The sequence below is a fragment of the Bacillus rossius genome, chromosome 14, assembly GCF_032445375.1.
Source record: "Bacillus rossius redtenbacheri isolate Brsri chromosome 14, Brsri_v3, whole genome shotgun sequence".
Taxonomy (NCBI): Eukaryota; Metazoa; Arthropoda; class Insecta; order Phasmatodea; family Bacillidae; genus Bacillus; species Bacillus rossius.
This window is the reverse complement of record NC_086341.1, coordinates 41,110,074-41,125,324: the sequence shown is the minus strand read 5'-3', so window position 1 is coordinate 41,125,324 and position 15,251 is coordinate 41,110,074. Positions and strand designations below refer to the sequence as shown.

Here is a 15,251-nt window from a genome sequence, read left to right as displayed (position 1 = left end):
GGGGCGGCACCCTGGCAGTAGTCATCCTGGGGAGGGGCGGCACCCCGGCAGTAGTAACCCTGGGGAGGGGCGGCACCCCGGCAGTTGTCACCCCGGGGAGGGGCGGCACCCCGGCAGTTGTCACCCCGGGGAGGGGCGGACCCCGGCAGTGGTCACCCTGGGGAGAAGCGGCACCCCGGCAGTGGTCACCCTGGGGAGGGGGCGGCACCCCGGCAGTGGTCACCCTGGGGAGGGGCGGCACCCCGGCAGTTGTCACCCCGGGGAGGGGCGGCACCCCGGCAGTTGTCACCCCGGGGAGGGGCGGACCCCGGCAGTGGTCACCCTGGGGAGTAGCGGCACCCCGGCAGTGGTCACCCTGGGGAGGGGCGGCACCCCGGCAGTGGTCACCCTGGGGAGGGGCGGCACCCTTGCAGTAGTCACCCTGGGGAGGGGCGGCACCCCGGCAGTGGTCACCCTGGGGAGTAGCGGTACTCCTGCAGTGGTCACCCTGGGGAGGGGCGGCACCCCGGCAGTGGTCACCCTGGGGAGTAGCGGCACCCCGGCAGTGGTCACCCTGGGGAGGGGCGGCACCCCGGCAGTTGTCACCCCGGAGAGGGGCGGCACCCCGGCAGTAGTCATCCTGGGGAGGGGCGGCACCCCGGCAGTAGTAACCCTGGGGAGGGGCGGCACCCCGGCAGTTGTCACCCCGGGGAGGGGCGGACCCCGGCAGTGGTCACCCTGGGGAGTAGCGGCACCCCGGCAGTGGTCACCCTGGGGAGGGGGCGGCACCCCGGCAGTGGTCACCCTGGGGAGGGGCGGCACCCCGGCAGTTGTCACCTCGGGGAGTGGCGGCACCCCGGCAGTTGTCACCCCGGGGAGGGGCGGCACCCCGGCAGTTGTCACCCCGGGGAGGGGCGGACCCCGGCAGTGGTCACCCTGGGGAGTGGCGGCACCCCGGCAGTGGTCACCCTGGGGAGGGGCGGCACCCCGGCAGTGGTCACCCTGGGGAGTAGCGGCACCCCGGCAGTGGTCACCCTGGGGAGGGGCGGCACCCCGGCAGTGGTCACCCTGGGGAGTAGCGGTACCCCGGCAGTGGTCACCCTGGGGAGGGGCGGCACCCCGGCAGTGGTCACCCTGGGGAGGGGCGGCACCCCGGCAGTGGTCACCCTGGGGAGTAGCGGTACCCCGGCAGTGGTCACCCTGGGGAGGGGCGGCACCCCGGCAGTGGTCACCCTGGGGAGTAGCGGCACCCCGGCAGTGGTCACCCTGGGGAGGGGCGGCACCCCGGCAGTGGTCACCCTGGGGAGTAGCGGTACCCCGGCAGTGGTCACCCTGGGGAGGGGCGGCACCCCGGCAGTGGTCACCCTGGGGAGTAGCGGCACCCCGGCAGTGGTCACCCTGGGGAGTAGCGGTACCCCGGCAGTGGTCACCCCGGGGAGTAGCGGCACCCCGGCAGTGGTCACCCTGGGGAGGGGCGGCACTTCGGCAGTGGTCACCCTGGGGAGGGGCGGCACCCCGGCAGTGGTCACCCTGGGGAGTAGCGGTACCCCGGCAGTGGTCACCCTGGGGAGGGGCGGCACCCCGGCAGTGGTCACCCTGGGGAGGGGCGGCACCCCGGCAGTGGTCACCCTGGGGAGTAGCGGTACCCCGGCAGTGGTCACCCTGGGGAGGGGCGGCACCCCGGCAGTGGTCACCCTGGGGAGTAGCGGCACCCCGGCAGTGGTCACCCTGGGGAGGGGCGGCACCCCGGCAGTGGTCACCCTGGGGAGTAGCGGTACCCCGGCAGTGGTCATTCTGGGGAGGGGCGGCACCCCGGCAGTGGTCACCCTGGGGAGTAGCGGCACCCCGGCAGTGGTCACCCTGGGGAGTAGCGGTACCCCGGCAGTGGTCACCCCGGGGAGTAGCGGCACCCCGGCAGTGGTCACCCTGGGGAGGGGCGGCACCCCGGCAGTGGTCACCCTGGGGAGTAGCGGCACCCCGGCAGTGGTCACCCTGGGGAGGGGCGGCACCCCGGCAGTGGTCACCCTGGGGAGGGGCGGCACCCCGGCAGTAGTCACCCTGGGGAGGGGCGGCACCCCGGCAGTGGTCACCCCGGGGAGTAGCGGCACCCCGGCAGTGGTCACCCTGGGGAGGGGCGGCACCCCGGCAGTGGTCACCCTGGGGAGGGGTGGCACCCCGGCAGTAGTTACCCTTGGCGACGGGAGACACGGCGAGGATGTTGACGAGCGCCGCGCCCGTGCCGTGACCCACCAGCGTGACGCGGTCTGGGTCGCCGTCGAAGGCCGGGAGGTTCTCCCGCAGCCAGTGCAGGCCCGCCACCAGGTCCATGAGGCCGAAGTTGCCCTGCGCGCTGCCCTTCGCGCCCGTCTTCAGGAAGCCTGCCGACAGCATCGATCCTTGTTCCACCACACACATCGCCTTCTTCATTTCCCTCATCTCTTTGTGTCATCGGGTGGAACATAGCATAGTCCTGCTTGGGTTTTAATTAATTCTCCTTTACAGCCAGTACATTGAATCGATTGATATTTCCTTACTAAATGTTGGTTATTACATAAACAAGAGAGCCTATTTCTAAGAATATTTGAAAATACGTAAATTTTTACAAAAATGAAAATTAAACACCTTTTATTTTTTTCTAAATTAAACAGTGTATTAAGTACTATAACATGCTACACAAAGTTGGATTTATTTCGAAAATATAAATAATTTATTTTATATTAAGTTATTTAAAGCTAGGTATTCCATACCTTCTATACTACAGAAAAAATAACAAAATTTTTTTACTGAAAATTGTGTAAGAAAAATATGTTCCCACTAAACAATAAACCTTTCAAATAAATACGTTTTACAATTTTTGTGAAAATCAAAGCTTCTGTCACTATTTGCTATCGCCAACGACAGAGATATTTTTTAGCTGTATGCTGGTACAGAAAGTGAATTTAAAAAAAGGAAACCTAAAAAAAAAAAAATGAATGAAGTATGTCGTTGACAGCCTGTCGTTCGCAACGAAATCAGTTTATTTTTGCCAAGGTTCCAAATCAATTCGGTACGTACAATTTTAACGAGTTTATAATTATTCCTTCAACTTTATGGAACAAATTCTCATCAAGAAATCGAAAGTAGGTTTCAGTGCTCACCTGAGTATCGTCAAGGAAATTGTGGCCACATTGCCAATAGTGATTTAATTATGTGTTTTGAAAGCATTCATGGTTTAAAAATTAGTTTTTCTTAACTACTTTGAACAACCACTGATATTAAATATTCTTAGTCACAAATCAATATATGTGACTAACGAGGCATTATTTACAAAAATTATGTTATATCAAAGAAAAAATATTTCTCATGTAATATACTTTAAATATTTATTAAATAATTTTTTCTGCATATGATTCATTAAAAATTTATGACATTTAAAAAAATAAAGTCTTGTTATCTTCTTGACACTTAATTAAGAGAAATAAATTATAATATTATCCATTGTTTTAACTGAGCTAAAAATTAAATAAATAAAACAAATATATCCCAATATCCACAAAGTATGTTTTAAACAGTAATTGTTTTACCAAATTTATATTATTTATTGAAATGGTTAACTTTATATTAACATTTCAACAGTTAGGATCTACGTTTTACTGTTGAATCAATAAAGTTAACTTTTCTTTATCATAAACGTTACTGCACAATATAAGATTTCTAAGTAAATTAGTATATTATTAACAAAAATTTTAATAAATTTGTATTTAACCATTGTTTACTGTAACACTTCATCATTAACAGTAACAGTAACATAAAAACTAAAAACATATTTCCAATACAAAAATACAATTAAAAATCTTGAATAAAAATGGTTAAAATAGAATATTTAACTGCGTTAGTTATTTAAATAATTAATGCAATTAAAATTAACTTTTCTAACATGTATTAGGTTTTAGTATGTTTTCAGTGAATCATATATTTACATTGATTATAAATGCATTTATTGAAATATAAATGCTAATAATTTCAAACCAGTAAAAAAATCTTTAATTCCCATTAAAGATATAAAATATAAACTTTCAGTATTTTAATTAAATCATATTTAAATGTTTGAAGTGATTGAATATTTTTCATTAAAAATAAAATAATATTTTAGTTTACTTATAAAAAAGTTTGAAAAGTACATTTTTAATGTTTAAAACAAACAGATTACAAATATAATTATTTTAATGTTGATATTTCATAACATATAAACCAGAATTATTAGTTTTGCGCTGATGTTTCGTGAGTAAATTAAGTTTTTGGAAAGAGATTATTAGATAAAATTTTTATAATGACACTAACTGACAACCTTTTGTAAGTTTAGGCTTTAAGTATTTATTAAAATTTACAAAGAAATATTTAGTCATCATAAACCATTTGGAAGTTGAAAGGTTGGATTTATAATTTATTAAAAAAAATTCATTATAAAAGATTAAAAATAATGTTAATTTTATAAAGAAAAATATACGACCAACATGTGAAAAAGTAAAAAATTTGTAAAAATATTTTATGAACTATTTAATTTCAGTTTTGAAACCAATAAAATTAAATATAGAAAAAAAATAAATCCGCAAACATAATTCCAAAGTAAGGTGGTATTTCAAATTAAGATTAGTCTCGATTTCTTCAGATATCTCTATAATAAATTATATTACCTAGAAAATAATCACGGTTCGTAACTTTTAAACATCAAAATCAGAAATTTTGCACATACACTTAAAATATCAAATTTATTATAAAATCTTAATCAATAATTTAGGAAAGTAAGGTTTTTGTAACAGTGCAATGACTACAAAGTTCCAGTGGCTCCAGATATTAAACTGAGAACTAGGAAGACATATTATAATATGTAAACCAACAAAATTTAATCCTCAATCATGAACGAAAATTATAAAGGTAAATTTTTTTTAAATGTTTATGTGTTTTGATGTTAAAATACACCTGAGGTGATAAATTTCACATTATTTGTTGATAACAAATCTATCTTAGGTCTTACCAAACGTAAAATGTAATATGAGATGGTACACGTATGAATGGTAAGAAAAAAAATTATAATGATTGTTTGTGGGCTACATTTTCATAACCTGAGAAGAGTTAAGTATTGATTAAAGTTGTTAAACAGTTATTAATTGTTATTATTTAAAATGTATTTCAATATACACAAACTTATATTTTCTCTTTTAATGATAATGTTACAACCCATGTGGGGAGAACTTGGTTCGTAAGGGATAGCACAACTACTTTTCCTAGTAAGTTTTATTACAATTGTATTAATTAATAATATTTAAATTAATAATAAACAATTTTACTTTAAAGAGTCCGATCACCAATCACTGGCACTTAAAAATGTTTATTCTCAATTCATTCAATGTCAGTCAAGTCCCGCAGTTCGCACTCCTCACTGGAGCTAGTCTCGACAGTGGTTCGCTCCTTACCACGCGCCTGTCCACACACACAGCCTCGCGCCACTCAGTCGCAGCACTCTCACGATCCAGTCGAACTCCGCGTCACGCCACTCTCAGATGGGGTCTCTCACCCTCTTCGCCGATGTCGCACTTCCCTTCGCTCGAAGAACTCGCTCGGAACTCTCTGCTTTAGTAACGGTGGCGCCCTTCTCGAACCAACGAGAGCGGCTGTGAAGTGTCGCGTCATCGCGGGCCGACCAGACGCCCGAAAAGTCCAGAAAGACGGCGCCCATTCACGCCACTCCACGCGGAGGCCGCGGAATTCCCAAATTGATCAGCGGTAGATATCAGCGCCGAGGAAGGACGTTGCACGGGCAACGGAGGGGGAGGGGGGTAGAGAGAGACCCTTTTAATCCTGACAGGCATGCGTGGCACGTCTTACATCAGTGGACGGCGCGTGAAGTCAGTGGTCGTGCGGGGCCGCCAGCCAGCTCCGAACCTGGCATCGTGGTCTGGTCTCTCGCGTTCGTAACAATACGTTTGTAGAAACATATGTCTTTTACATTGACGAAATATAAATTTTATAAACAAATCAGTAAAAAGTAAAAAATAAAACAAATTCAGGTAAACCTTTTAAAATTTTCATACCTAATAAAATATATTGAGATTATATGGTTTTTCTGCTAAAATATAGTGGAAAAGCTCAGCTGGATCTGGCTATAGCGATAGTGAAGCCAGAGAAACAAGATCATTGTCTTATAAATCTGGCATTTGTAAGATAGAGTCATTAATTTCTCATGAAAAGAAAAACAAATAAAAAAACTAATGTTTTCAGCGATGTTTTTCCAATTTTGGTTCTTCTTTTATTGTCACTAACCTTAAGTTACGCTACATGAAGCTGCTTCCTATTGAAGGTATATCAGTGTATGGTATTTAAATGGGCACATTCTGTTAATAGTCATCATGCGTACCGCTTCCGTTCAGCTTTTTTCTCATATGTGGATTCCAACTGAAGTCCTTGGATACCTGGTCGTAATGTACAGCGCGGAGATGTTTGATCGCTCAGAGATGATCGATGCTGTCAGTATGAATTTACGCCTAGTGATTCCTGTTTAAAAGCATGGTACATTTCACAATTTAATACAAACTGACATTCCATTATCCGGAAAATCGCTGATCGGGAACAGCCGTGATGCCGCAGATGACGTGCGCACGGGTTGTGGACTCGGCGCTAGCGCAGACGGCGAGGGGCGGGAGACACACTCACCCAGGATCCCCAGCCGGAAGTTGATGGTGACGACGATGACGCGGCCCTGGCTCGCGAGCACGCTGCCGTCGTAGGGGTTGCCAGAGTTCCAGTCGTAGGACTCCCCGTGCACGAACACGATCACAGGGAGGGGGCCCTGCTTCTCGGGCGCTCCTCCTGCAAGCACAGCCGGCCCTGGCTTCAACCGGCAGCCCTGCCCGATTACTGGCCTCATTATCACACAAACAGCGCACCCTGCACAACCACTACTCTCAACAGTTGCCCACCAGGCACGCTACCCAACAACTGCCTCACTATCAGTTTATAAGACAAAATGCCCAACAACGTCTCTCAATATCACAAAAAAGCACCTTTGCCAAAAACTGGCCTCATTATCATACAAACAGCGCACCCTGCACAACAACTACTCTCAATAGTTGCCCACCAGGCACGCTACACAACAACTGCCTCACTATCAGTTTATAAGGCAAAATGCCCAACAACGTCTCTCAATATCACAAAAAAGCACCTTTGCCAACAAATGGCCTCATTATCATACAAACAGCGCACCCTGCACAACAACTACTCTCAATAGTTGCCCACCAGGCACGCTACACAACAACTGCCTCACTATCAGTTTATAAGACAAAATGCCCAACAACGTCTCTCAATATCACAAAAAAGCACCTTTGCCAAAAACTGGCCTCATTATCATACAAACAGCGCACCCTGCACAACAACTACTCTCAATAGTTTCCCACCAGGCACGCTACACAACAACTGCCTCACTATCAGTTTATAAGGCAAAATGCCCAACAACATCTCTCAATATCACAAAAAAGCACCTTTGCCAACAACTGGCCTCATTATCATACAAACAGCGCACCCTGCACAACAACTACTCTCAATAGTTGCCCACCAGGCACGCTACACAACAACTGCCTCACTATCAGTTTATAAGGCAAAATGCCCAACAACGTCTCTCAATATCACAAAAAAGCACCTTTGCCAAAAACTGGCCTCATTATCATACAAACAGCGCACCCTGCACAACAACTACTCTCAATAGTTGCCCACCAGGCACGCTACACAACAACTGCCTCACTATCAGTTTATAAGGCAAAATGCCCAACAACGTCTCTCAATATCACAAAAAAGCACCTTTGCCAAAAACTGGCCTCATTATCATACAAACAGCGCACCCTGCACAACAACTACTCTCAATAGTTGCCCACCAGGCACGCTACACAACAACTGCCTCACTATCAGTTTATAAGGCAAAATGCCCAACAACGTCTCTCAATATCACAAAAAAGCACCTTTGCCAACAACTGGCCTCATTATCATACAAACAGCGCACCCTGCACAACAACTACTCTCAATAGTTGCCCACCAGGCACGCTACACAACAACTGCCTCACTATCAGTTTATAAGGCAAAATGCCCAACAACGTCTCTCAATATCACAAAAAAGCACCTTTGCCAACAACTGGCCTCATTATCATACAAACAGCGCACCCTGCACAACAACTACTCAATAGTTGCCCACCAGGCACGCTACACAACAACTGCCTCTCTATCAGTTTATAAGGCAAAATGCCCAACAACGTCTCTCAGTATCACAAAAAAGCACCTTTGCCAAAAACCTGACTCATTATCATACAAAAACGCACCCTGCCCAACATCTACTATCAATAGTTGTCTATCAGGCAAGCTACCCAACAACTGCCTCATAATCAGTCAAAAAGGCAAAAAGGCATCTTCATGATGAAGACGAGTCACAGAATGGCTAGTTCTAGAGACTTCTTCCCCTGTCAGTCTCCACAGGCCTAGAAGCTAGGAAGCAGACGAGTGTACCTGTATGTGCTCTGGGACAGGAACTGGTTGATGACGTGGCAGATGGGGCTGGTTTGTTATGGGTAGCTTGGTAGTCATGAGCATTATGGTTCAAGGTCTTCATGCGAGCTTATGTCACCGCGCTTGGTTTAGATTTCTCCAGAACATAAGAGAGGCAAGAGGAGAAATAATATTGTCTTAAAATATCATGACCATCATCAATTTAAAAAGAATCTTCACTAAAACATTTATTATATAAGTAAACTTGCAATAGATTCATAATAAGTTTTAACTTTCTCACGGAGAGAAAAAAAGTATACAGACACAATAGATATTATTAAGCATTAAACTTTTCATACAATTAACACATCTTCATCATAAGCATTTTACTTACATTTCACAAGAGAGAGAGAGAGAGAGAATTTTATCATAACACATAATAAAAATGTAAATAATTAACTTAGTTTTGCGAAAATGAGAATTAAAAAGTGTTCCAAAACATACTAAGTGTTAAATTTATTTATATGCCCCAATTGGACTTGAAACCTTTTAGATGAGTGACTGGGACCCTCCAACACCACAGATACACCTGTCCTAAACTTTATTATTCTGAATGAACCCGACTACAGGTGGGGTCAACTTTGCTGAGAAACTGGAACAGAAAATGATATATCAGTAAAACAAAACCTCCCACTTTATAATACACCTTCGCTTTTTTTAACATTATACTTACCATACAATTTATTGTAAAACTTTCTTAAATTCTTAGCCACCTAGAGCCCAAATACCTTCTATTTTCATTTTTTACAGATTCTATAAACTACGAGTCTAAGGACCACATATTCAACAGAGGGTGTAACAGTGAACTCCCTAGGAAAATCTGAGAGAGAGAGAGAGAGAGAGAGAGAGAGTGTGTGTGTGTGTGTGTGTGTATTTTGTAGCATAATTTACTACATTATTGAATCACAAAGCTAGGTAATAAGTGGATCCATCCCACTTGGGATGCGAATAATCAAGGAGGGTCTAAAGAGTTACCTTCAACGTCCTATTGTATCTCTCAACGATATTGCCTTGGGGATGGTACGGGTTAGTGTGCACTAACATACTTGTCCATGTGAACAACAGATCTTTCATCCCTACTATTAAAATAGGTTATCCGACATCGAGAGACAAGTATTAGCCCAGAAGTATGCATATTGCACTATATTTAATATTTTTTCAGTCTAAAGAAAACAATACTTTGTAAATATATTTATACCTACCTAGATGTCAGTACAATCTAAGGTAGTTAGCGTCCAAGGAACCACAACATCTAAAAACAAGCATTACCAAGAATTAGTAGCATACTTACCTTCACTTTATTACATGATGTGATTTTTGCCTTTTTACTTTTACAACAGAATTAACTTCCTTTCCACCTCTTTAGGAAGAACCTACCAAGTACACAATTTATTTTCCTGTTGATCTTCTATTCGGACTGTACTCTGATGTTCCTTCGGCAAGGCTACGCAGAATCTCCTGACACTCTTTTATCCTTCCCCTGATATTTCTTGAGATTTTGGAGTCCATTCTAACACTGACACAACACTTTCCTCAACAGCATTAAGCTCGGGTTCAGGTAGACTGCTTACAGAAACATTGGAATGTACAGATTTATCCTCACTGTACATCCGCGAAACAGCATTGGCTACTACGTTCTGTATCCCACGCATATGAGATGTACCTCAACGCTTAAGTCAGACAAACTGACTAACCTACGGGATAACGAACGCATAAAAAGGTTTCTTTGAAGCAAGGACTCAACTTGGAGATTGATTGTCTGCGCGCAACTTGAAAGTACCTAGTTCAAGGTGTTCTGAAATAATGCTCCATCCCGCACAAACATGCCAAACAATTCTTCTCGTAGGTATTGTATTCAGTTCAGACAAATTTTCTTCGACAGATAACCATGTACGTTACTTAAGGTTCATCATTTCCAATGGAGAGTTGAAGGCTGACCCTGAAAAGGTTTAGTAAGATTTAGCTTCCCCTAGGAATTTAAAAGGGGTCAGATGTTTTTTTTTAGTGACAGCTGCTTATGCTAAATCTATTAATAATTTTGCACAGTTGGCAGAGCTCTTGAATGATCTAAAGAGGAAAGATGTGGATTTTGTTTAGGTAGCATGGCACAACAGTTTAATTATTTTAGTTAAACACGCCGAATACCGTAATCACTGTCATTGTCTCATCGTACGCTGTTGCCATATATCATACGAAATTAAAAATTATATTTTTTGGACGAAGCTTTTTTGAATATTATAGGGCATCGAAATACGTATCGTGCTACTTCATTTTGCATTCTTAATTGCATTTTAAGGAGCCGAAAAATTTATTTTAAATAAAATGTATCTTTCTCAACGGGAATTGTTTTGAAGTATTCCAAAATGTATCACATCAATAAAATAAACAAACAGGTATATTCATTTACGATTTTTTAAAAGTAAACTCAAGTTTTAGGACGCCACAAAATAAATCTCAAGTTAAAACTGCTTCACGGTTCAGTTATAATTTTTTTTTTTAATTCTAAAATACATTTTCTTAAAAACTGACACATCAGAAAGTGGATATGCGACGCTTACTGCTATTAAAGATAGATGGGAGTCTAAGCGGTGAAAGATGTTCACAGTGAAGTGAATTTGTTTTCAAAAGCAACACAATCTAAATTTCTCCTACAGTTTTCGTGGCTTCAGTTGTGAAGACATATATTATCAGCGCAACGTCGCTCTGTTATAGAGTCTAGCTCCAAAACAGTTTCGTAAGAGGAAACATGGCCGTCTGTTTGGAGAAACTGGATTCCGTCCTGCAAGCAAGTTCAAAGATGAAGGCTTCCGTAGTTCAAGACTTGATGTAAGTTTTTGGACATACGCCATTGCTATGGCGTATGTCCAAAAACTTACATCAAGTCATGCACTCCCATTGCACAAATCTTTTAAAGATAACTTCCGTAGTTCAAGTTTGCCTTCGACATGCATTTATGGCTACCAGCGCGCCCGTGTCTAGCGTCCAAGCGACACATTGTGTCTAGTGACTCATTACAGTTGCACTTTTAATGGATTATTTATTCACACATGTGATTTTATTTTATGCCTTTATGTGGATTGTATAAATGTGAATTATGGAAGGCATAACTCCAAAAAATTGGTAGGCTATGAGGGAATAAGTGCCAGATTGTGTTAACAGTATTTGAGTATTTAAAAAAAAACAAAAAAAAAAAACAGATTTTTTACAATGAAATCAGGAAGCTTCCATCGAAACAGGGAGTCAAAAGGTTCACACCTGTACATTCCGTGACCCAAATATATCTGAAGTTCAATGAAGATCGCCGCTCCCTCATGCATCTGCGGTAACATTTTTTTAAAATTACTATAGTATAAAAGCATAGGTGAATGATGCCAAAGTCGTCATCATAGATATTTATGATGAAATGAGAGAATTGTTAATATACATCAAAATTAATTAACGGTATATCAGTTTGGCAAATTCATATGTTCTTAAACTGAAAATAAACTAATAATACAAAAATTGGACACTAAATTTAACGTAGAATTCTTTAAAAAAATTATACCGGACATGTGAAATTCTTTCACATGCGAAAGTTTATCAAAAGGAAAACCTCATGTTTATAATAAAAACAATTTTTTTGCCTCCTTTACACATAATGCCTGCGTCGTTAAAAGTTTTTGGAACACTTCACTTACAACATTGCCGTCGAAAACGCAAGCCAATTCGCAAGAAAGTTGGAAGTTTAACAATAATTGAGTTGCGTTATTGCGGCTGGCGTAAAATTTGGTTGCTGAATATTTTTGTCATAAATAGAAAAAATGTGTCGTGTAAGGGAAATTTTTTTTTACTGTCATTGTTTTTAGGAAAGGAATTTGAAAAAAATTACTATTGATGCATTCTGATTTAAGGGGTTTCTACGCTCATCTCAGTCGGTTGACGTTAATTAAAAGTTCATGTTTCTAAATGGTATTGATAAAAAAATAAGGACTAAATTTCACATAGTGACACAGCGTACTAAATATATATTGAAGGTGTTTCAGAACAGGGACTTACTACACGGTTCAGGTTTATTTTCGCAAGTGTTTTAAGAGTCCAGTGAATGTTGGCTGGTCTTGTACGAGCGAGTGTGTTGCATGGTTCCTCCTCTGGCTAGCTGGAGTCGGTGTTGTGGCTTGTAAGTGGCATGTTCTGAGTGTTTCGGCAGAATCCTGCCGAACAATGCCCCTCCCTTCCCACCACCCCTCCTTCTATAGCTGGTCCGCGGTAAAAACCCATTAGCATTCATTTCGTTTTTTTTTCTTTTAGTGACGCTGAGAGCTGAGTAGGAAGAGCAATCATTACATCTGTACACACTAAAAAAAAATGGCGATTGCATTAGAAGTTATACTTACTTTAATTTTGCATGAAATAATTATTATAAATAAATAAATAAAAGGTCTGGTGTGATATTATACATACGGTTGGTAAAAACACTTAAGTAAATACTCAGTATCCAATATTAATATAAGCACGTGCGCTAAATTAATTATTTAATTAAGTAAAATTAACGAATTTTTTTAAAAATTAGTAATGAAAATATCATATATACTGAATGTTTATTACAATTTAAAATTTAATTAATTTGTTTAATGTAATAATAATTTATAATGCAAATAACTAATACATACAGGGACATTAACTCACTTATATAAATACAATTGGAAAAGTTTATAAACTAAATTTATAGCACTAATACTCACAATAAATAAATTTTTATGATTATATGGACTTGAATTCAGCATGAATCACTAAAGTATAAGTTTTAGAAACATATGCATAATTTTTTTATTAAAATGTAGCCTTTTTTTCCATCCTGTGAAAATTTATTTTCATGGTGCGCGCGCATCGTAATAATTCACATTAATTATTTTTCATTAAGTGCCTAAAGAAAAACTGCAATAAGTAACATTCATCGTGTTGTGGCGGGTGCCACTGTCTACTCCCGTTTTTATTTCGATTTAATTTTTCCACGACTTTTGAAAATCAAGGAGGAAAAAAAAAACATATCTAGTATCTGTTCCCAGATCTTAGAGAATTTTCTCACAGTTTGGTAACGCTTGTCTTTAAATTATGCAGTTCCTTTTAACTGAGTTTTAATTAATGTTTTTAATGCTCTTCGGTGGGAGCAAAATATGTTGCATTTTTAGTTTTTTACAGGAATTTTGAAAGTTATTAAATATCTGTTCGCAAAAAGTTTTTTTTTTTTCATTGCTAACTGGGAACATTTTTACGTGATACACTTCTATCGCAGGTCAGCTCTGAGAAAGAAGAGATTATAATCGCGGTGCAAGACTGCAATACTGTAGGAAGGGTCGTTACCACAACGCAGAAATACCATAACGCCGAATGTCAAAATTGACCACAACGCCGACAGATAGAAAACTGCTGTGTACCACAACGCCGAAATAACAACTGAATGAATTTGTGTGTGTTTCTTAAATGTACCTTAACGCCGAAATACCACAATCAAACCTAACCTTACCTAACATAACCTAACCTAGCGTAATATAACCTAACATAACTTAACCTAGCCTAACCTAGTCTAACCTAACCTAACCTTTCGGCGTTAGTGTATTTTGGCGTTGTGGTGCGCCCCCTGTAGGAAGCCTTGCGTCCATAGAACGGCCATGTAGACAGGTCTGGCAACTTAACCTTTATTATCAGTCCGTTTAGTGAAGATCGCGATCTCACTAGTAGCAGTGAAAAACAAGATCAAAACTGTCTTAAATCGGAGTTTCGTATCGGAGGGCGTACATTCAAAAACTCCTCTGCTTCGTTTTAAACTTCAGGTAGAGTTAAGTATTTTTTTAAAACTTATTTGGAGCTCTGTAGGGGGTTTGATGCTTAGCAAATAACTTGTAACTTTGCGGCAATTGTCAGTTAAAAGTTGCAGTATTGGGAATGCGTTTCCCAAACAGACTGGGTTCTCCCGTAAGAAAACACGTTTTAAATGTAAAGTGCGTTTTCAAATCAAGAATATTTTGTTTACTAAGCATTTTAATCTTCAAGCAAGTGACATTCGTTCAAATGTGATATTTCATACAGTAATTCTTTTTTAATATAACAAGAGGAGGGTGAGAAATGGGGCGCACCTATTTAGCTTAAACTGTATGTAGAAGCAGGCAGGTGTTCCTTTCAACGTCCTAACATATATCGCGCCTGAGTGGGTCCTAGGAAGCGAGAAACAGATCTTCAAAGATTTTAATATAGACTTTTACAGGTATTTTTTTCACTATTTGTTAAGCCAGCCACATGATGGCGAGATGAAGTACATAGTTTTTCGGCCTGAGTTCAATACCCACTTGTAATTTTTTTTTATATCTGGCAATATTTAACTATTAATTAAAAAAGTCAAATTGCATAATTGGGAGGAGTTTTAAATATATAACCACAAACCACACTCTACTGTAAATAAAATTGAAAAGCAATATTTTTTTGTGTTCAGACCTTAGTTTTTCCCCAACCATTACAGTTATTGTTGGTACTTTAAACATTTTTTCAGACAAAAGTTTTAACATAGTATTTATACGGTCTGCATTTAAATTGTCTCGTCACTGTTAGTCCACAGTGTTCGTATGTGTTGTGATATTATTTGTTCCACGACTGAGTTCCTTCAGCGGAATTCCTGTGCCGTCTGATATTTACTAGAGGCTGAACATGTTTTTGTCCGTGTTTTCGTTGTTGTG

At 41.4% G+C, this 15,251-nt stretch overlaps 1 protein-coding gene across 1 annotated transcript in view; it reads right to left on the bottom strand.

The window, feature by feature from the left end:
- LOC134538783 (neuroligin-4, X-linked-like) overlaps positions 1-15,251 on the bottom strand; it is a 216,248-nt gene that overhangs the window by 45,144 nt on the left and 155,853 nt on the right. The window contains exons 2-3 of the mRNA XM_063380274.1: positions 6,670-6,825; positions 2,169-2,357 (exon numbers count right to left, since the gene is read on the bottom strand). Of these exons, the coding sequence (XP_063236344.1) occupies positions 2,169-2,357; positions 6,670-6,825 (345 nt within the window). The remainder of the gene's footprint in view (positions 1-2,168; positions 2,358-6,669; positions 6,826-15,251) is intronic.